General features: G+C 36.4%; 1 protein-coding gene across 1 annotated transcript in view; it reads left to right on the top strand.

Annotated features, from left to right (window-relative positions):
• Window positions 1-22,948, top strand: part of LOC311077978 (adhesion G protein-coupled receptor L3-like) — a gene marked incomplete at its 5' end in the record, with an annotated part of 50,182 nt that extends 27,234 nt beyond the window's left edge. Inside the window, 9 exons of the mRNA XM_084106624.1 lie at window positions 14,337-14,456; window positions 14,583-14,764; window positions 14,874-15,035; window positions 15,111-15,317; window positions 15,395-15,627; window positions 15,712-15,778; window positions 15,863-15,954; window positions 21,566-21,728; window positions 22,790-22,948. Of these exons, the coding sequence (XP_083962750.1) occupies window positions 14,337-14,456; window positions 14,583-14,764; window positions 14,874-15,035; window positions 15,111-15,317; window positions 15,395-15,627; window positions 15,712-15,778; window positions 15,863-15,954; window positions 21,566-21,728; window positions 22,790-22,864 (1,301 nt within the window). The 3' untranslated portion in view covers window positions 22,865-22,948. The remainder of the gene's footprint in view (window positions 1-14,336; window positions 14,457-14,582; window positions 14,765-14,873; window positions 15,036-15,110; window positions 15,318-15,394; window positions 15,628-15,711; window positions 15,779-15,862; window positions 15,955-21,565; window positions 21,729-22,789) is intronic.
• Window positions 22,949-23,832: the final 884 nt, after the last annotated feature.

The raw sequence follows: 23,832 nt of genomic DNA, 5'->3' as shown, positions 1-23,832 counted from the left end.
TTCATTTGTAGTTGTTTGTGTGTGGGTTGTGAAATGCTTAAAAACAGCGAAAAGAAAGTCTCAAAATCCAAATGAATCAAATGAGATCGACCCAGAAAAGACGTCAATGAATGCACACGTGTCACCTGATCCACACATGCACATCTTCTTTGTTGCATGCCCAAATTATGACACACTAATACAAAAGAAAACATATGTATTCACAAAAATGTCTCTATTTGTACAAATTTCTACACATTCATTCAATTTTGAATTTCGCAAGTTGAAAGGCATTTGGTTGTGGATAGCAAAACATTTCTGCAACATTAATCAAGTTCATCAATAATTGTGCTTGCACGTGTTAATAATTTTGATACTATATTCATCCCATACCATCGCATCAGATTGATTTCTAAAAGTTTTTATTTTTCTTCTTCTCAGTAACATTTGAATATTAAAATTTTATAAAACACCACAAATTAAAGGAACTAGCTAGGTTAGCTGGTTACCTTAAAATATAATAGTGAATAATAATGTTAACACTTCACAAGTGGATGCTAGACCTGTTCTTCTGTTTGTCCATGTGACATTCGGCATAAACCCCATTAATACTTGGTGTGAACGCAGCATAAGCTCAATGTTTTAGTTCAGGAAGAACTGTAAAAATCTGTCAACTCTGCACAGCCTCACCGAACACATTTACATTTACAGTTTGGTCTAATTCTGATGAATTTATTCATTTAAATGTCTTTACCAGGTTTAGAAATCACTTTTTTTTTCTTTTCTTTTTTTTTGATTTATATATCAAGGTTTTTACGAATAGATCTTTAGTTGTTTCATATTATTTTAAAGCTTGTTGGACGTTTGCTGAGGCCTCTGGTTAAGTTGCACTGTTTCATAGTCACTGTGAAGTAGAATTAATTTGATTTTATGAAAAAGTATTATATCATTTTTTAAGAAGTAGCCTACATTTTTTTTTTATGTTTTTCACAACAGTTTATCTCTCTGCAGACCCCTGCAACAACTACACTGTGCTGAACGATACATGGAGATCCATCAATAATACAGATGCTTCAGTCATAAACCGTGACAGGTCTGTCTCCTGGAGTGGCTGGTATCGTCTCTTCATTAACAACACTAGCGCTCATATCCCAGACACATGTGTTGCTCAGTACAGCTGTGGCACTAATGTCCCACTGTGGATACGTGGTGGACACCCAACAGTAACAGATGGAGTCGTCACTCGAGATGTCTGCGGTTACTGTTGGAGAAGGAGCAGTTACTGGAACAATTACTGCTGCTATTTCGGGTCTTTTCCCATTAGAGTCAAAGCCTGTCCAGGCAATTATTATGTCTATGAGCTGGTTAGTCCGGCTGTGTACTCTTCTGCATACTGTGCAGGTAATTATGTGTTCATGAGCTCTTTTTATTGTGTGGTTGTTGATTCATTGGTATTAACCATTAGTCATTATTTTTTCAGTTGTTACTAACATCATCAGCACCGATACAACAGTCACACCAGAGACGACCTCAGCTGGTAATGTAGTCTGATGTTTCCTCTGTTGGATTGTGTTTTGTCTGAATGTTTGTGGATCTGTAGAATTAAACAGATGTGTGAGTGTGTTTGTGTTTCAAGGTATAAACTAGGGGGAAAAGTGCAGTTACATCATTACAGATATGTTCATGAACATCTTTAGAACCTGAAGCTAAAACAGGTGTTTTTCACATATTTTGATTTTTTGACTGTACAATTCTAAAACAATGTGCTATCTTAATGTGCAAGGTGTCATCTTTTTCAGAAAAAGATTAGCTTTCAACAAATTACAGGTATTGACCATTATTGTGTGTGGTGAGTTTGTAAATAGAATTTAAATAGACAAAAATACAAAAAAAAAAAAAAAACGAGAATACATTTTCTGATTTTTATTTAGAAAAAAAGAAGAAAAAATCCTGAGCGAAAAAAAATAACAGATTAGGGCTGGGCGATATGGACCAAAAGTCATATCCCGATATATTTAGGCTGAATATCGATATACGATATATATCCCGATATTTTTTCCGCAAAGTGAGAGCAAATGTTCAGTCAAAGTCATTGCCAAATATTACATGTCACAAGTAGTTTTATTGAAACTGGCTATTTCAGTGAACAGTTGCAAAATCAAATGAATAAATAATAAACAGGTTTCTTCACCTTAGGGCTGCACGATTATGACAAAAATCATAATTGCCGGTTATTCCCTTGGAATTGTAATTGCGATTTATTAATTATGATTATCAAAGGTTACATTGAATATATATATATATATATATATATATATATATATATATATATATATATATATATATATATATATATATAAACAAATTTTGTGTAAACATGTTATAATTTATATATATACATATACATATACACATATATATATATATATATATATATATATATATATATATAGGCAAATTATAACACATTTACACAAAATTTGTTAACACACACACACAAGTACTTTTCCCCTTTACTTAACATAAATTGTAAGAATATGACTAATAGTAAAGACTAGTACTAATAAATAAACATTAGGCCTATGCTAAGCTATTAAATAGCAGTCCCAAACTAGTTTTTGTTAATACAATGTTGGTGTGAGCCACTACAGTCATTTAAAAATATAAAAAAATACCACAAAGAAAAATAAAGTGCCATTTTGGGGTTAATATGGAAACGACAGTTACCATTGTGAATACAGAATATACAATAACTGTTAATGAAACATGGAAACTGCTCCTGGTGAATAGACTGAAAATCATACCTGCATTACTTTTATTTTGTGTAATTTACAACGTAACGGCGTTGCATGCTCGTAGTTTCTTTTGCACTTTATACACGCACAATACATAGACGCATATGGTTGCAAGGGAAATGCATGATGATTGAATGATTATTTGTACATTTTGAACAGACTGAAAGGAGGTAGAGTGACAGTCACCTTTAGATTTTAGTTTCATGTTTTTCCACATTCCTTAAACAAATGACCTAGTTAGCCTATGTAACTAGCCTATGTAAATATGCTCATTTTACAACTCCCCCAGAGTTAAACAGTTGAGTTTTACCGTTCTAGAATCCATTCAGCCGAACTCCGGGTCTGACGGTACCACTTTTAGCATAGCTTAGCATAGATCATTGAATCTGACGAGTCCAGTAGCATTTCTTTCAAAATGACCAAAGAGTTTCAATATTTTTCCTATTTAAAACTTGACTCTTCTGTAGTTAAACCGTGTACTAAGATCGACAGAAAATGTAAAGTTGCGATTTTCTAGGCTGATATGGCTAGGAACTATACTCTCATTCCTGCGTAATAATCAAGAAACTTTGCTGCCGTACCATGAGTCCAGCAGGCGTAATGATATGACGCAGCGCCCATACATGGGGTAACTTACAACGTGATCGGGACTAAGTTTGTCTAACCTATTAGGCCGGTGACACACTGGATGCGTGGCGTGAGCGTCTCAGCTGCGTGGCGTGTCCGTTTTTATTTCGGCTCCCATGTTATCAGGTTAGAGCTTGCACACTGCCTGCGTGACACGCGCGTCTCAGGCGCGGCTCGAGCCGCGCGGAAAACGCGTGCATTCTAGAAATAGAACCGACGCCTATTTTTCACGCGACACGCAAGCGTCTTGGAAGCGTTTCCAAGCAAAATTGAATAGGAAAAGATGTTTATATGACATTTTGACACGAATACATATTAATAAATGTCATTTTGATGTTTGAAAGTGTCTAGGGTTTGACATAAATGCAAATATAAATGCAATTTAAAAAAATATTATTGATTTTCAAATACTGCACCTGTCAATACAGAACGAAATATTCTGTTGCCTATTTTGCCGTCAACACTGCCGACGTTGTCTTTGCTGCTATATATTTACCGGTATGTTTAACATGAAGTATGCTTCCACAACTATCTCCCCATATGTCAAATATATCACCAATGAGGCTTATCATATGTCACCTAGCAGCAGCAGTGCTGCGTCAGACACGCTTCTGGTGTGCAAAGACATGGAAAACGCCACGCACACGCCACGCAGCTGACACGCAACAGAAACGCCACGCTCACGCCACGCAGCCAGTGTGTCACCGGCCTTAGACCTATTTTCAGGCGCTGCATCATATACTTATTGTATTTCGCCACAGGGTGTCACTGTGGCCTCAACCCTTCGCCTTCGCTTACTCTGAGCTCGATTGCTATGTCTGAGGTAAACCACGCCCTCCTCATTACCCTACGCAGGAAGAAATGTAGGAATAAATAAATGAAGAAATAAATGTAGAAATAAATAAATGTAAAAATAAATAAATGTATGAATAAATAAATGTAGAAATGAATAAATGTATAAATAAATAAAATAATAAATAAATAAATATGGAAAAAAATAAATATATACATAAATAAGGAAATAAATGTGTAAATAATTATTTATTTTCGTTTTTTTGCTTTTCTATGTATATTTATTTATTTATATATTTACTTATTTTTTATTTTTTACATTTTTGTATATTTATTTATGTATGTATTTATTTATTTTTAATATTGGCAGCTTTGGAATTCCATAACATATAGGCTAACATTAACGTTACTCATTTTTTCAATATACTGTAGCTGTTAAGCACAAAGTAGCTTTAGCTCAGTAAACCATAACTACATTTACCAAAAATGTCAATAAATTGCTTAAAACACATTATACAAATAACACCGCAAAATAGATTATTAACTGCGTATCTGTTAATTCACAATTGACATAAAATGGCGGCTACTCTCGGTAGCTGCTACAAAGCTATTTTTCTCTGTAACTGAGCGGGGGCTCCGCTCACACACGCACATATTACACTCTGCAAACTTAACTATAACTTACTCAAAATGTTACTAAAACACACCTTCAACACTCTTGACATGTTAACACGTTATTACATTTACTTAGTTCAGTTGTATACCAATAACGTACCTGAAAAAGGGGAGAGAGTGATACGGTTAGGTTTCCTCACTGAAAACTTCAGTGTTATTCATGAATCATGAGGAAAAGACCGCGATTTCCCCGGAATCTTGGGTGGAGACAAAAACAATCGATCACAGGCGCCTAGATTAAGATCACTTTGTTGATCACAGATTAACACTTTTACTCTTAAATTAGGCACTGCAAAATGAAGTAATCAATGTAACGTTTACACATTCCTCTTACAATTTTTACCCTTTGTACACATGACAGATTTTAACTTTTTAACACAATTATATGAATATCAATCCCTATTAACTAGTAGCCCAGCTAACAATTTTACGTTCTGGGAACGTTAGTTTTTGGTTCCCAGAACGTTCCCTATTGGTTAGCCAGGAAAGTTTTCTTTACGTTAATAGAACGTTCCCTATAGGTTAGGGGAACGTTCCCGAAAGGTTCTCAGAACGTTCTCCTAACGTCTACACATCCTGATATGCCTGTACACAAATTATAGGTCTACAAACAACATATTCTACATTGTTTATTGTTCAAACACTTAAGAATCCTATGAATATATTATTACAATAAATTGAATTTACAGAAACTATCATTAATAAGTAAATCAACCAGTTTGTATTAAATAAATAAATCAGCACACAATCCATGTTTTTGTTGATTGTTTAATTATCAACCTAAAATAAACAGCGTTAGCAAAATGTATTCAGGAACAGTAATTTACATTTAATATTTCAAACATGAAAATATTTCAATAAATAAAACTGCACAAACATTTTAATTAAAACTATCTTTTTGCAAACTGTAGCCTATAACTTACAACAAAATTGAAAAAGTATTCATTTATATACAATATACATGAATGTGCCAATCTTCACTCCGCTCAAAACATTTAAACTCCCAACACCATCTGCAAATTTAACAAGAAAATAAAAAGACAACGCGTTACATGTACACACTATCCCATGCCAAAATTCAAGCCCTGTAATGGCATTAATAATCATCCGGAGCAAATGAAAAGAGTGAGGTGGGATTGTGTGTCACAAGCTGTAGGAGATATGAGAGCACGAGCGCTGCTGGTATCATGTATTTATTCAGATATTTCAGCATCAGTGTATAGAAAAATTGATATATTTGAAAACACTACATTGCATCTATTTATATTGCAGTATTTATTATTTCAGACTACAAATCAAAAAAGTAATGTTTTATATAGGGGTAAGGATACCCATTAAGACTATGTACCCTTTAAGCCCACTTTCAACTCTGAAGTCAAATAAAAAACAGAGAAAATAATATTCAAGTCTAGTGAACTCTGACCTGCGAATTCGCTCTACATATAACGTATAAGTCTCACCTCCAATGAAGAATTTGAAAACCTGTAACTGCTGTGTTGTTTATGAGAGAGAAAGAGAAAAAAAGTTTGAAACTGCTATCAATTTTTATTTTATTTTTTTATCTCCGTGACTTTACACCTACAAATTCCACTGTCACAGGTGCTCAGCTTTGCTATAATGAAACCCTCACAGAACATGGTAATAATCAGCCATCCATGCAAAAGCAAAGGTCGGTGTAGTTTACAGGTGCATCTGTCCAGGCCAACATCTGATGCCTTCCGCTGGGATCCCAGAAAACCTGAAATAAAAAAAATAGTACAGTTCAAAATCTATCATACATACATCTCATCTGGTATCACAAATTATCATTCCAGGTTCACTTTAAGATATGCTCAATATTAGTGCTGCACGATATTGAAAAATTTAGAGTTTATTTAGAGATTTCAGCCGTATGGTTTAGTGCAGGCGCTAATGGCTCCAGGTTTGTATCTCGTAAATTACTCCACTAATAATGCCCAGAATGGTACCAAACTTCTACAGTAGTACAAATAGGTTCTGTACTCATAAAACGAGGCATTGGAAAGTTTGTAAGTACATCAGGAGTTTATTTAAATAACACTTGCCTGACGGCGAATGCTACTGCTGATGTTGACGTCACTTTATGAGTACAGAACCTATTTGTACTTCTGTACTACTCATTTTCCCCGACATAGAGCAGACCGGCACACAACAAAAACTGCTGTTCGGATGTTCCCTTTTCTGATATTTTAGCATTCGTGACATTTTAATTAAAACAGAAATAAGAATTTTAGTGTAATAAGCGAAAATTAACAGTTCTCTTCTGAAACCGGTTAGCTTAGATGCAACGGACTTTTTCAAAGACACAAAACCATTTCTTTAAAGTAAATATTCAACAGAAGCGTGTCAATTACACGTAAGAAATGTGTCAGGGACGTTTGTGTGTATTATTTGTGAGATTTTGTTGACTAAACTTACCTGAAAGCAGTGAAACCAACAGCGAGAGATGGGAGTTTTGTTGTTTGTCAGTGATTGATGACGTTTCTGGTTTCCATCTGCTCTAGCGCAGCGCACGTGCGCGCTCCAGTGTTTGATCACGCGCATGCGCATTAAAACACTTTAAAGTCACGCAGCATTTAAATAAACATAATACAATTAAAATATATAACATAGTTTAAAATATCATTGATAAAAAGTTATTGCGAATGGATCTGAACGTTGTTGGTTATCTTATAACCTTAGGTGACCGTACTGATGACGTTGTCAGTTGGTAATCTGCCTGTAATAGTAAGTGATATTAAAATAATAACCTGCAGAGAACGTTCCCAGAACGTTCTCTTTAGGTTATAAAAATAAAACCTAAAAATAACCTGCAGGGAACGTTCTGGGAAGGTTCTCTTTAGGTTATAAAAATAAAACCTAAAAATAACCTGCAGGAAACGTTCTGGGAAAGTTCTAAATAACAACCTGCAGGGAACCTTCCCAGAACGTTCTAAATAACAACCAGCAGGGAACCTTCCCAGAACGTTCTCTTTAGGTTATAAAAATTAAACCTAAAAATAACCAGCAGGGAACGTTCTGGGAAGGTTCTCTTTAGGTTATTAAATAAAACCTAAAAATAACCTGCAGGGAACGTTCTGGGAAGGTTCTCTTTAGGTTATTAAATAAAACCTAAAAATAACCTGCAGGGAACGTTCTGGGAAGGTTCTCTTAAGGTTATTAAATAACAACCTGCAGGGAACGTTCCCAGAACGTTCTCTTTAGGTTATAAAAATTAAACCTAAAAATAACCTACAGAGAACGTTCCTAGAACGTTCTTATTTGGTTCCCAAAAAAATAACCAAATGGGAACCATATGGGAACGTTAGGGGAACGTTCTGTGTTTGCTGGGAGGCTACTGAATGCATGAACTTTTTAACCTTAGATATTTTAAGATCCTCACATCCTATTAACTTACTAAAACCTTTTAGCCCATAACAGTACAATAAGTATTTCCTTTAACCTGTCACATAAGCCCCTCCCCTCAAACGCAGATGAGCCAATGGCAGTTGAGCATCAGTTGCACGGGGAACTCAGACATCTTTAGGTTTCAGCGCCTAGAGAAACATTAGAAGATCCGAAGCTCTCATCGATTTGATGGTGTTTATGCCACAAAAATGGTAAAACGCTGTGCCTGGGGCAACACTACGTGTAACACTGATTCCAGGTATCCTGAGAGGATGGGCAATGGAATTTATTTTATTTTATTCCATTTCCTAAACCCAAACAAGACTGAGCAAAATGTCTGCATGGTGTATTAATCCAATGATGTGGGCGCAGTAACCTGGTTCCCTGAGGATTCAACCCCAATCCCAATGAAAACGAAAACGTTCATTTTCTGGTTGTCAAGTTACAATTAAAGTTAGTGAGTTCATGTTAACATACAAACCTAAATAGCTAACTGTTCTCATGTCATGTTCAGTGTAGGTCAGAAACACATAAACGAAGGTCTACATTCAATGGGCATAGTTCAAATGACTCTGTACGCAATTGGATAGTCCTTCAACCAATCAGACCAATGATCCGGGTGACATACTTTGCTTCTCTATCGTCATTGTGTTAAACCCGCCAATAGCGCTATGGGATCCAGGTGGATAAGCCAGTTTCTGTTTGGTTCCCGCAAATTTGTAACGGAAGCCGGATAAAAGAATGTACAGGTTTCCAGCCTGAGCTGCAGGGCGAAATCAAATTGCAGGCAGATCAGGCTGGGTTTACCCAGTCTAGTCTTTGTGTGCACTTTGACCTCACATTGTGACTATGGCATGAGCACACAGTGAGGACGCTGTGAGGATAAACTTTTAGCTCACTGTGAACTCAGATTGTGACCACCAGTAACCTGAGAGCTCATGGTGAGATCACTGAGAGATCAAATTGTTGACTGGGAGTGCCTCTCCATATTAAACTGGTTAAATGTAAATGAATTTAAACTTACCCTGCGGTATAAATGAACAGTGTTGATCCTAGATATTGTTTATCATGACGACTGCAACATGCACTGAAAAAAATGATACTTTGGATTAACTTAAAAAAAAATATGTAATTTGTTACAGCTAATTTTTTTTAGATTTTCTCAAATTGTATTTATGATTTAGTTAAAACCATAAATTTTGATTTAATGTCAAACCAAAATTTTAATTTTTTCCAACTCAACGTTTTTGGCTCCAGACTCAAGAGTGTTAAAGTTAATGAGATAATTAAGTGATTAATTGAGTGATGATTGACTATTATTGAAGACACCTGATGTTAACAAGCAGAATCACTGAAGGAGAAAATCACACATTGTAAGTTACCATTATGGCGATGGGTGTTTGCTTTCGTTGGGCTCTTGACCCTTATATGTTTACTTTAGATTTTGCTTGTCTGCTGTTATTGATTTCTAACAGTCAGATGAACAAAGAGACAATATGATCTGATGGTGTTGGTTATGTTTTGACGTAATCATGCTGTGATCTGAGAAATGTAACTTTTTGAGATAGTTTGGTTTAACTTGTTAGCAGCAGCTTTGTGATTCTACAGCATATGATTATCAGTATTTTTCATATAATCCAAAATATTTAATAAACGTTGTATCAATACACTTTCAAATGAATTTATTTAGAAACACAGACATCAATAATCAGCCTGTGAATCTCAACAATGGTGACAATAATAAAGCATGTTGCAGTGGCTGCCACCAATCACAACTCATTAATGGCTCCCATCATGCACTGCGGTATGAATAAATTATGATCTGAATTGTCTATGTAATGTAATTTACTTTTCCTAATTGAATATTCTGCTCGTCACCATTGTTGAGATGCATAGACTGAATCTTGACGTCTGTGTGTGCCTAAAAGAAAGTTTTTGTTTTTTTAAACAACTTTTAAGAAATCCTTTATATATTATCTAAAATTCTGGATATTTATGCAGAATCACAGTTATTCTGTGGTCAACAACATAAATCTACATCAGAAATAAGGGTCTTAATGAGTTCAGTGATCAAGTTCAAATGATGATAGTCATAATATAACCAACACCATCAGATCACTTTTTTTTTCTTTGTTCATCTGGCAGTTATAACTCAGATACAACAGCCAAACAAAATTTAAAGTAAACAAATAAGGGTCAAGAGCCCAACTAAAGCAAACACCCATCACCATAATGGTAACTTACAATTTGTGATTTTCTCCTTCAGTGATTCTGCTTGTTATCATCAGGTGTCTTCAATAATAGTCAATCATCACTCAATTAATCACTTAATTATCTCATTAACTTTAACACTCTTGAGTGTTAATTTAACACTGGAGTTTTTGCTGTGTACTTTGGGTTAAGGTAAAACGTTGAGCTGGAAAAAATTAAAATTTTTGTTTGACATTAAATCAAAATGTATGGTTTTAACTAAATCATAAATACAATTTGAGAAAATCTAAAAAAATTAGCTGTAACAAAATTACATCAATTGTTTTAAGTTAATCCAAAGTATATATTTTTTCAGTGATAGAGGGCATAACACTTACTTTGAGGCAAAGTGAAAACAGAAGGTATAAACTGAAAATCACAATTTTCCATTGGACCAATGTAAATATATATTTTGAATGAATTGCACTGATGTTTCACTTTTTTCAGTGTGAGGCTTCTCCCACTTGATTGTGATCTGTAATCCCACGCTTCCAAATTAATCTTGTTACCCACCATATTTATTTCATAATCTTTGATTCCTCCATGGCATATTTAAGTCCCACTTGAATGCTCCTAGACGAGAGGTGGTCCTTCTGCGTCCAAAATTGATCAAAAACATCTTGGGACAAGGTTTTCACACTGACAGCTGTCATTGTAAGACAGTTAGCAACTCCGTTTGTTTGTCCGAGTTAGCAACCGTAAGTAAGGGGGGTGGAGCTTACCGATGGTCATTCTGGTCATCTCCTCACATGGTCACATGGTTGATTTTCCAATATTGTACTTTTTTTGTGTGTTGGATCAATATTTCACAAATTGAATCTTTCTTTCATTTTGACTCCTACTTATCTGTTAATAAGTGATAAGTGATGTGACGTGTAGCCAAGTATGGTGTACTCAAAATGTGTGCTTTGCATTTCATTGGGGGTTCGATGTGGTTCCCAAACTGGGGTACGCATACTCCTGGGGGTGCGTGAGGTGACTGAAGGGGGTACGTGTACAAAATGAGTCTTGGCATTCATTTAATTCTACCCTACCTTAAAATAATATTAAAACCGCATGTTTTTCTAATTGGCAAAATGGCGTAAATACACATCCCATCAAATTACCTCATATTTGCAGTGAAAACTGACTGCATCCACACAGCAGCGAGCATATGACAGAGTATTGCTGCGCTACATTACTGCCGTTCTCAACAACGCACCAAAAGTGGGGATTTAGTACGTACTCACATAAGACTCAAACTTTCTTTGATGCAAAAACACCTTGTGTGAGTTCTTGTATTTAATGTTGATAACGAGCAAGAATGCAATTGTTCCCAAATATCCACACGATGGCAAACGTGAAATTGATTATCATACAACAGGTCAACAAACAAAACATGTATTTTACTGTCAGTACTTACTCTATTTTGCAACGAAATAATAGTTCCAACAAAGAATTGTGAGTCAATCATTCAATGATTCATTTATAAATACAGCTAGTTGCTTTGTTACTGAATGTAAGAATGACTCAATGACTCGCTCATTGAGAAGACAGTGACTAACCGGTTTTAGTTTAATATTTCAAAGTATCACTTCGTTTTTACCGTCATTGCATATTGCTCTATTGAACATTTTACATTTAAACATTTTTTATTTCATAAAGTTATTCATAAAGGTAAAAAAAAGCACTGGGAAATAAATTTACGGGGCAAATATTGTCCCTTAATGGAAAAGGTAATACTGAAGTCAGTGGAAGAGAGGGGGTACGCAGAAGGAGGAACACCACTCGAAAAAGTTGGAACCACTGCTCTCACCATTAGTCCACAACTGCTGCAATCTTGATGAATCCACAATCTTGCTGAAATTGCTGCTTAATAAAATAGTTATTTTATTAAGTTTTGCAGTTTATTATATTATTGTCTATGCTGATTTCTGTCATTGCAGGTATAAATATAACGCTGTCGGAAGGATGCAACGTAAGTTGAGTTTCTGAAATTGAAGTTGTAGACTCACAGCTCCTATCAATAATAGTCCAAACTGAAGCAGTGCAATAACATGTGCATTTTAGATATGTGTGTAATTTGAAATATGAATGTGCTTTTCTAATAATTGTTGATGGTTAATGGGGACATTCGGTCCATAAGCTGTGAATACTCTGCTTACAAAATCCAATTGAAAGAATGAGTTTGTGGACTCACTAATTAATTAACACTATAAATTACTACAAATTCCCTTGTTATTTGAGGAGTAACAGAAAGCTTACATAATAAAATGTTGAAAATACGTAACTGTCCATCATTCATTTATTTTCCAAACCACTGTAATTTACAGAGGGTTTTGGGTAAGCGGGTCCACAATAGCTTTGAAGCCTATACTCTCTGTCATCATCATTGTTCTGCATTCTCATTGGTTTGCTGGCAATATGGGGAGAATATTTAATGCGCAGAGAAAGCTGTCCACGAAGCTGTCCATTTCAACCACACATTCTCATTACTTCTTATACAAACTTAAACTTTTATTACAGTACTTCTGTGACAAAAGTTTGTTAGTTTGGATACAAACACTGTCCATCCTCACCATACTCGGTTAAAGTCATTGCTCACACATCGTCAAATTCTGTCTTCTCAATTTTGATTTCAGATTCAGACTGAATGCCTTCAAAATCTTATTGAGCAGATCGAGAACATTACAGCTCAAGAGCTTCCTTTGACTGTAAGTGTTCAAGAGATTTTTTTTAATATAAAATAATCAAGTCAAATGTAATTGTCAGTTACATGATTGACATCACAGGTCTGATTAATTGGGTTTCTTAATATTTACATGTACAGTAATTGTATTTTTCTGATCAATAAATTAGAATGTGATCGATATTTTGAATATGGTCTTCAACGCTTCAGCAAAGTTTTTAGAGTCTTCATCATCAGTCAGCCCAGCTGAACTAGCCTACTATGGAAACCGTGTGTTAAAAGTCAATGAGAAACTCATCTCTACATTGGTGAAGCCGACAGACACAAATGACAGTGTCAGTTTTACTCTTGCTGCTGTTGGTGAGTGGAGAAACTGTTATTATTGATGATGAAACTGAGATTATATATGATATCAGGGAGTTTATATAGTTTAGAGCAGGGGTTCTCAACTCTGGACCACGAGATCCACTTTCCTGGAGTTTAGCTCCAACCCTAATCAAACACACCTGAACAAGCTAATCAATGTCTTCATGATTACTACAACGTTACAGGCACACAGCAAAATCCCCAGTGTTAAATCAACACTGCTCAGAGTACATGTCCCAATCTAAAGAGTGTTAAAAGTGTTAAAGTTAATGAGATAATTAAGTGATTAATTAAGAGATGATTGAGCATTAGTGATGAACACCTGCTTCAGCCACAGCCTTAGGGTCTGTTTACACGACACCGTTTTCAACTAAAAACATAAAACTTTTGGCCGTTCGTTTCCACGATAACAAATAGTCAGTTTGGTGCCTGAAAATGTAAAGTTTTGAAAACTCAAAGGAAACACTTCTGATTTTTAAGCATATCGTTGTCGTGTAAATGTACCCTAAGATGAATCAACTGAAGATAAAAGAAGACGTTCTGACAAAATCTCAGCAGAGGAGGATTAAACAACTCAAACAGCATTACCAGATTGACTTAATTTAACTCTGGGGATTTTGCTGTGTACAAGGTAAACTGATTAGTTCAAACTAGTAATTAGATGAAATAGTTATTTTATTTTAGTCTTTTTATTGTTTTGTTTTTTGCACATTTGTGCAAATTGAATCAACTTTAATAAAAACAAAAAACAAAACATAACTGCTTATTTTCTAAATCAGAGGTTGAAGTCTTCATGGTTGGACCCAATGTCACCTTAGATAAAATCCCTCGACTTGACACGACAAATGCTTCTGTGGACATCGATCTCATTGGGATCGCCAAGAACAACAATGAAACAAGTATGTGAGATGTGTTTTAATACAACATTTTTAATAAAACATTTTTAGAAGATATATCACTAAACCACATTTAAATAAAGGTTTTTATTGTGTTGAATACAAGTTTCTTCTGTTTCTGTCACACAGGATCAGCTGCTGTGGCTTTCATGAGTTATAACACAATGGAGAATCTACTGAAGCCAGACTTCTTCAACACATCAAATGACACGATTAAAACCATGATGTCCACTGTGATCTCAGCTACTCTTCCCAAAACCAACAACACTAAATTCACCAAACCAGTCAACTTCACCCTCAAACACATCAGAGTGAGAGACTGAAATGTGCTTTTGTCCAACCTGAGAACTGATGAACATCTGAAAACATCTAATATTCAGTGTTGTTATATTTTCTGTATGTTTTTTCTTCTTTCTGCAGGAGTTTGACCCCAACGGTTCTCTGTCCTGTGTGTACTGGAATATCAGCGAGTGGATTGTAGATGGTTGTTCTGTTTTAAAGACCAACAGCAGCTACACTGTGTGTTCCTGTGTTCATCTGTCCACATTCGCTCTCATCATGCAAACCAGCCGCCCATCAGAGGTACGAGAACATTTATAGTGAGCATTGAGGAACAGCACAGATTTGGCACTCATGTACTCTGACATGTTTTCTCAGAGCGACTCACTGCTGGACCTGTTGAATTTGGTGTGTGTGATCGTGGGGCTGGTGTTCTTCAGTTTGGCCCTGTTGACCTTTGCCTTTTGTCAGTGGAGTCCTGGAGTGAATAATGTGGCTCGAGTCAACCTCTGCATCAGTCTTCTGTTGGCTCACCTTCTGTTCCTGCTCACACAACAGTTCCTGAGCCGCATAAGCCCTCATCAGGTGAGAATGATGAAGGAGCCCTACAGCTCAGCACAGTCTCACTGAGAATCATCATAACCGTCTCTCATGATCTCCAGGAGTTGTGTACCGTGATATCAGGTGTGCTGCACTTCCTCTTTCTCTCCGGCTTTGTGTGGATGTTCATTGAAGCTGTGCTGCTCTTCATCTGTGTGAAGAACCTATCACAGATCAGCTCCAAAAAGAGGGAGGTGCTTAGCAGTGAATTCCTGTGTGTGACTGGATATACGGCTGCTCTGGTTGTGGTGGGCGTGTCTGTCGGGCTGCTTCCTGAAGGATACGGAAGTGAACAGTGAGTTTAGTTTGAGCGTCTCAGAGATCAACACCTTCATCCTTCATGTTTGTTCATTGATTTTATTTTTCTTCCTCCAAACAGGTGCTGGATTAAAATGGATAAAGGTTTTATCTGGAGTTTTCTGGGACCTGTTTGCGTCATACTAGCAGTAAGCACATTTCTCATCATGACTTTGTTTTAAAAGGAAAACAGTGATTAAAGATTAATTACTGTTGTTTCTCTTACTGTGCAGTTAAACATGATTCTCTTCATCTGCATCATCATCAATCTGATCCTGACCTTGAAAAATCTGAACGCTGAAGTTTCACAGATGAAACGAACCAAGTAACAAACAATATGATTTGAACACTCCATGAAATGTGTATATATATTGTTTTATGCTGCATATTTCTAGACACCTTTAACCTTATTTTGATTATTCTCAGGTTAGGTAAAGTCATATGCGTCCTAAATCATAAGCATCTGAATTTTCATACTCACGATCCATAGGTCAGAAGACTTCTTCGTGGTCTCTTCAGCTCACTTTATTAGAAATCAAAGACTTTTGGCAGGCGAGAGTAGCAAAAGAGTTTCTTAGTTTCAATTAAATATAGTTTTATTATCTACAGGTTAATTATTTTACATATAAAGTACTAATATATTAAAAAAAACAAGACAAAACAACATCAAGAGTAAATAGTTTACAAGCGTTGTAACACCGGAGAGGCCATTAAAGGACAAGTTCGGTATTTTACACTTAAAGCCCTGTTTACAGATCGTTTCTGATGAAATAGAACGGTTAAGATTAAAATTTGGACACATGCTGCTGTCCCGAGAATTTTAGGTTTCTTTCGCTTTCCCCCCAAAGTACAGAATGGCTGCATATGTGCACTGGAACAATCCTTCCTAAAACGCATTAAACTTTCGTTTACAAAGATGTGAAACTCACCAAGTGGTCAGGGGTGTTCACTGATGTGCTCACACAAAAATCGCTGCAAAAGATGCTTTCCAACAGGTGTTTTACCATTCGTTGTAAAACTGTGGATCTATTTTTCCAAACGCCTCACACCCATACATTCTTCCGTTGAGAGCTTGAATAATAGACACTCCAGTCCGGTTTCCGGCGGCGGAGTAATACCGTACCTCACAGCACATCCAAAACAAGTCAATGGAGTTGGACAAAAACTATGATAAAACCTGTTGGAAAGCATCTTTTGCAGCGATTTTTGTGTGAGCATATCAGTGAACACTCTCAGAAAAAAAGGTACAAAAGCTGTCGCTGTGGCGGTACCTTTTCAAAAGGTACACTTTTGTACCTAAAGAGTACATATTAGTCCCTCAAAGGTACATATTAGCAGAGGTGGGTAATCCAGGGGCCAAAGAGTAAAAGTCCTGCCATATGTTTATTCCACCCATGAACTCAGTCAGCTGATTTCACTAATTAGTTCTCTCTCCTGTCTGAATTAGCAAATCCAGGTGATTGGAACAAAATACTGAGGAGGACTTTTACTTTCTGAACCTGGACTTTACACCTCTGCATAGCAATGCCACATGTCAGCCAAGAGCAAAGAAATAAACCAGAACTGGACATTATCGTAGCCAAAAAATCTGTGTATATTAAATATGGAGTAATTTCAGCCACAGCCTCAGATGAAATCAACTGAAGAGAAAAGACATTAAATCTGTGAAGATCTCAGCAGAGGAGGATTAAACAACTCCACAAACAGCATTACCAGCTTCACTTATTACTAACCAGACTGACTTTATTTCTGGCAGACGTCTACAGAAGTTTGTATTGAGAATTAACAGAGGTTTAACTCTAATGTGTTTCATTTGAAATCACCATAACAGTGATTAGTGTTTCCATTAGTTTGGCTCTAAACTCTTATTCTAACTATTGTCTTTTTTGGCTGTTGTGACAGTGTGTTTGTCAAACACATTTGCAGCAGCAAAGAAAGCTAAAGTGAAATGAGATCAGGTGATGATGGTTACCTGTTGATGGTTTTATAATCATCATGAAACAGACTGATGTACTGAGGTTTTTAATAATCTAACAATTATGTTGTTCCACTAATATATTCATGTCACAAAACCCTGTGTTACTGCAGCATACGTTTGGGAAATATACGGCACAGTCAGCATTGCAGGGTGTAAGTCTAACTTGGCTCACATTCGACGTGGCAAATATTCTTTGTGTTTCCCAAAAATTAAAACCTACGTGGTAAGTCCATTTCTGGATTGGATGCAACACTTCTGACAATGGCTAATTTAGCTTAAAAAGGACAAAGTTTGAAACTGTAATGGCCTGAATATTTTTTAAACATTTTTTTTAACAACATTTAACAATATTTTTTGGTATGGATGGAGCAGACACTTAGGCTGGATGTGAGGCTACATGTACTTACATCTATGACATATGCTATTGCTAACATATGTTTTGTAGGTAGAGTGTCTAGAAAAGTGTCTAGGTTCAAACTTAAGAAGACTTTTTATGGTTTTGGGATGTGCAAGAAGATACTTTAGTTGCTGTTTGTGTAACGCTTGGGGCACAATGATTTTGCCAAGTACATGCTCCTTGTATCAATATATTTTGTTGATCTTGGAACAACATTCCTGTCCATAAAAATAGTCATAACCCTAACCCTAACCCTAAACCTACAATCAGAGGGAAATGATAATAACATTGATCTAAAAGCATGGTTGTAAGCCTAAACTTGACATAACTGCAAACTTCAAATCTAATTGGTCGAATGCTGTTCCAGGATCAACAAAGATGTTGAGCAAGGAACATGTTGTAGCCTACTCTGTGTAACCTTGCTTATCTTGCTAGCAGTGTCATCTAACTTCTAGAGCAGACCCGGACAAACTTCCACTGGGGCCTCAAGATGACTTAAAATTATGACAAAACTAAATCCACCAAAAATCAAGATATTTCTCATTATTTGGCTATTTTTATAACAAATGTACAGGATTTGTTGTGGAGAATATAAGGGGACATTGAAGTCAAAAAGGTTGCGATTCACTGTTGTGTCAAAGTGACCCCACAAAGGGTAATATTTTAAACTCCCTTAAAATATTTAAATATGTAAAATATTTCATATATATCTATCAAAAATATTTTATTCTAAATAAACCTTACATTTTTCTTCTTACTTCACATCTTGTGTCTGAGTATAGATGTGGGCCAGTTCTGCTTCATTTGTTTTGTTTACGGCTGACATGCGGCATTGCTATGGCTTAATTGTGGCCCACATCTGGCAAACAGGAGCGGATCGCCCAAGTGCCATCATTCCACGCGGTATGTGGGCCAGATCAAAGTGTCAAGTGTGGGCCGGATCTGGGCCACAGCAGCTTTGGTGTCTGGGCCAGATATGGGCCAGTTCTGCTTCATTTGTTTTGTTTACGGCTGACATGCGGCATTGTTATGGCTTAATTGTGGCCCAAATCTGGCAAACAGGAGCGGACCGCCCAAGTGCCATCATTCCACGCGGTATGTGGGCCAGATGAAAGTGTCAAGTGTGGGCCGGATCTGGGCCACAGCAGCTTTGGTGTCTGGGCCAGATATGGGCCAGTTCTGCTTCATTTGTTTTGTTTACGGCTGACATGCGGCATTGTTATGGCTTAATTGTGGCCCAAATCTGGCAAACAGGAGCGGACCGCCCAAGTGCCATCATTCCATGCGGTATGTGGGCCAGATGAAAGTGTCAAGTGTGGGCCGGACCTGGGCCACACCAATTTTGCTATCTGGGAATTATTCTCCTTGGGGTTAATTTAAAAATACATTTTTAAAATCAAAAGTTAACATTATTTATGTTAACATTATTTAATGCACAATGACTGAAGTGAACAAACATGACCAATCAAGTGTTTGTATTAAATAACATTCACAAACATTAATTAATGTTGTAAAAATATATTGTTCACTCAATGTGTTGATGTTAGATGTGCATTAAGTAATGTTAATGAATGGTATCTTGTAGTGTTACCAAATACAGGAGATAAAACGTGTTTTATTTGACTTGGCTGTACTTTTATTTAATCCAAAACTGCATTCATATTTAATTTTAAAAGGGCTTTTTAAACCTGCTAAGAGTTATCCAGCCAAGAATAAGCCTAGAACAGCTTTTCTGAAGGACTGATATTAATGACATGATGACGGCTTTTTATTTCATTTCTCATCTCCATAAATATATCTAAAGCTAATGCAAGAGCTAGAAATCAATTAATTATTTGCTGATACTTCCTCGTCATCATGGAGAGCGCAGTTCGCACCGCGTCTGTCGTTGCTATGCAACCAACATAGGCGCGCCTGGAAAAACGAGCGCGCTTGCCGCGCGCCTACATTTGAAATCTGCACGCGCAAAAAACGCGCTATGTGAACGACCGCTTATGGCAACTTGACATTAGCCTAATCCAAAATATTTCCGTGTCATTTCCTCCTTTCTTATCAAGTGGATTTACAGCCGGAGGAAACACAGCTTTTTGATATAAAGTTTTTCTTGTTCCCGAATACAAATATGTTTTACAATATTTGTAGTATTTTAGTAGTATATTACATATTTGTTCGAAATAAGTATTCGTAAAAAACACATTATTAGTGCCTTTCCGGGTTCGGCTCCACCCCTACTGGTTAGTAATAAGTGAAGCTGGTAATGCTGTTTGTGGAGTTGTTTAATCCTCCTCTGCTGAGATCTTCACAGATTTAATGTCTTCTTTTCTCTTCAGTTGATTTCATCTGAGGCTGTGGCTGAAATTACTCCATATTTAATATACACAGATTTTTTGGCTACGATAAGGTCCAGTTCTGGTTTATTTCTTTGCTCTTGGCTGACATGTGGCATTGCTATGCAGAGGTGTAAAGACCAGGTTCAGAAAGTAAAAGTCCTCCTCAGTATTTTGTTCCAATCACCTGGATTTGCTAATTCAGACAGGAGAGAGAACTAATTAGTGAAATCAGCTGACTGAGTTCATGGGTGGAATAAACATATGGAAGGACTTTTACTCTTTGGCCCCTGGATTACCCACCTCTGCTAATATGTACCTTTGAGGGACTAATATGTACTCTTTAGGTACAAAAGTTTACCTTTTGAAAAGGTACCGCCACAGCGACAGCTTTTGTACCTTTTTTTCTGAGAGTGAACAGCCCTGACCACTCAGTGAGTTTCACATCTTTGTAAACGAAAGTTTAATGCGTTTTAGGAAGGATTGTTCCAGTGCACATATGCAGCCATTCTGTACTTTGGGGGGAAAGCGAAAGAAACCTAAAATTCTCGGGACAGCAGCATGTGTCCAAATTGTAATCTTAACCGTTCTATTTCATCAGAAACAATCTGTAAACAGGGCTTTAAGTGTAAAATACCGAACTTTTCCATTAAGAATCAGCGTCTGCCTTCATCTTCTCCTTTCAGCCTTTAGACCATCAGATTTTTTTAGGTCATCTTTGGAAATCCCCTCATAAATGATCAGTCTCTTACAAACAATTTATCCAATCCTGAGTCTTGAGGTGTCTTGAGTTCTGGGAATTCATTTCGGACCTGTCTTTATAAAGCCTTTCGCCTCTTAGTCTTCCTCCTTCAGACTTTTCTACTTTGTTGCATTCTGCGCTTCGACCGCAACACATCCGACGGTAATGCTTGCATTTTTCTTCTTTCTTTAGCAAATCTCTTTCTAATACATGTTTTGTTCTTCTCTATGCTTTTTAATTAATGCTTGAAACATTAAGTGTGGTATGTTTTTCTTTATAAACCACTTTCTCAAAAAAAAAACAAAAAAAACATTTTACAATAACAATTGCTTGAGTTTTTCTTCTTAAACCACTTTCTTAATAAACAAGTTTCAAGTGTGGTTGATTACAATACAGAAGTGTTCTACAGACAAAAATGCATACTTATAACAGGATAGTTGCAGATTTTCCACAACAATATAATATATATTAACTCTCTGTCTTTCTCTGCAGGATTATGACATTTAAAACACTGGCTCAGTTTGTGGTTCTTGGTTGCTCCTGGATTCTGGGTTTCTTCACTAATGGCAGGAAGGAGCTGGAGATCCTCTTCCTGATCTTGAACTCCCAGCAGGGAACCTTCATCTTCCTGGTCTATTGTGTCCTCAATAATGAGGTCTGATATCAGTACAGACAGTCTACCAGAAAATCATCTCTCACCTACTTTATATTAAAGGATTAGTTCACCCAAAAATTTAAATTAGCCCATGATTTCCTCACCCTCAAGTCATCCTAGGCGTCTATGACATTCTTCTTTCAGACGAATACAATCAGAGATATATTTAAAAATGTCCTGGCTCTTCCAAGCTTTATAATGGCAGTGAATGACCGTTTCTGTTTTGAAGTCCATCAAAGTGCATCCATCCATGATGAAAGTGCTCCACACTGCTCTGGGGGGTTAATAAAGGCCTTCTGAAGTGAAGCGATGTGTTTGTGTGAGAAAAATATATCGACTAAAACAACTAGCTTCCGGCAGACGGCCGTACGCAAGTCGACTTGACGTATGTATGACGTAGATGTAGGAGTGGCGTTATCTTTGACGGTTCAAACAAACGAGGCTAGGCAACAAACTCAAGCTCCTCCCACATTTCTCTTTAAAAAATTTATTTTTAGACTTCTAATTTGTGACTAGTGTTTTTATTTGCTCTATCCTCTGCGCTTCCGCGTTCGTCATTATGTTGTGCGTCAAGGTCAGGGGTCACTCGTAAATCGATGTCTACAGCCGTCTGTCAGAAGCTAGTTATTTTAGTCAATAAAGTTTTAAATATGGATATTTTTCTTACACAAATGCATTGCTTCACTTCAGAAGGCCTTTATTAAGCCCCCAGAGCAGTGTGGAGCACTTTAATCATGAATAGATGCACTTTGATGGACTTCAAAACCGAAACGGTAATTCACTGCCATTATAAAGCTTGGAAGAGCCAGGAAATTTTTTAATTTAACTCTGATTGTATTCGTTTGAAAGAAGAATGTCATAGACACCTAGGATTGACTTGAGGGTGAGGAAATCATGGGCCAATTTTAATTTTTGGGGTGAACTAACCCTTTAAGTTAATTTTTAATTTCTCATCTTCTAAAATTAAATTCTTGAAAAATAACTTGGACATGTTCTGTGTTTTTGATTTTTTTTTTTTTTTACCAGAGTTTAAAACTTTTTCTCGTCTCATTCTTGTCCAGGTCAGGCAGCAGTACAGGAAGTTCTTCAGATGTCTTTGCTGTGGACTCAAATCAAACACTATCAAGAAACACTGAAGACTAAAGCATCCATATTCAGCAAAGGAAGTGCCATTATTATAAAAAGTGATTCTGTCATTATTTAGATATTATATGACCATCTCAGCTACACATTTCACTAGTTAACATACTATATATTTACAGCGGTGAATACACTTATGTGAATCTATACATTTCTTTAAGTGCAACATTTCTTTGGTAAGAGGAACTGCCATGATTTTAGAGGCTTGTATACTGGGTTACACTTTTAATACGCTAAAAAAAATAAGATAAAGCAATTGTTTTTCGGTTTAAAGTGTTTTATTAAAGCAGTGTGATATCTGTAACATTTCAAATCTTATTTTCTTTTAAACAATCTATTCAAAATTCAAAACAGCCCATAACTCATAATCCAAAAAAATCCCACAGAAGTATCCCACAGAATTTGTGAATAAACAAGTTTTACAATTAAAAACAATAACATAAATTACCTGTAATAAAACAGAAAAAAAGTTCCATATGATTTTGCATAAGAAATTAACCACAATATCAATAGTTTGAATCATTTATTTTAAATAAATCTAGTATTTGTTACAAATTTGTCCTCTAGCTGACTTTGAGCTTTTGAGTTTCTGACCATAACTTCTGCATCAAGTGTTGTTTCACATACTTAGAAGAGGGAGGATCCAATCATCACTTTGAGCCACCACTATATTGGTAATGACTTTTAATGGCATCACTAAATGGTCACATTAGACCGTATTAGCAGAAAAAGTGCAGGCTGCTTTCACAGAAAGACTTCCCTGAGGTGTCCAACGGATCAGGCTGCTGATAAGAAACTATATTATTGTAGCCCCGCAACATCACAACATGCTCTACTGTCCATATCTGGAATAAGTAAACTTAGATGTGTTAGATCTGTGTGTAGTTGACAACAAAACACTGGCCAAGAGTTCGCAGCTGGAGACTTTCTGCTGGACTTGACCCTCTCTCTTTTTAAACTCTTA

This window comes from Abramis brama (assembly GCF_963993115.1).
Source record: "Abramis brama genome assembly, chromosome: 2".
Lineage (NCBI taxonomy): Eukaryota > Metazoa > Chordata > Actinopteri > Cypriniformes > Leuciscidae > Abramis > Abramis brama.
The sequence above is the reverse complement of the archived record's forward strand: the minus strand, read 5'-3'. Positions and strand labels throughout refer to the sequence as shown.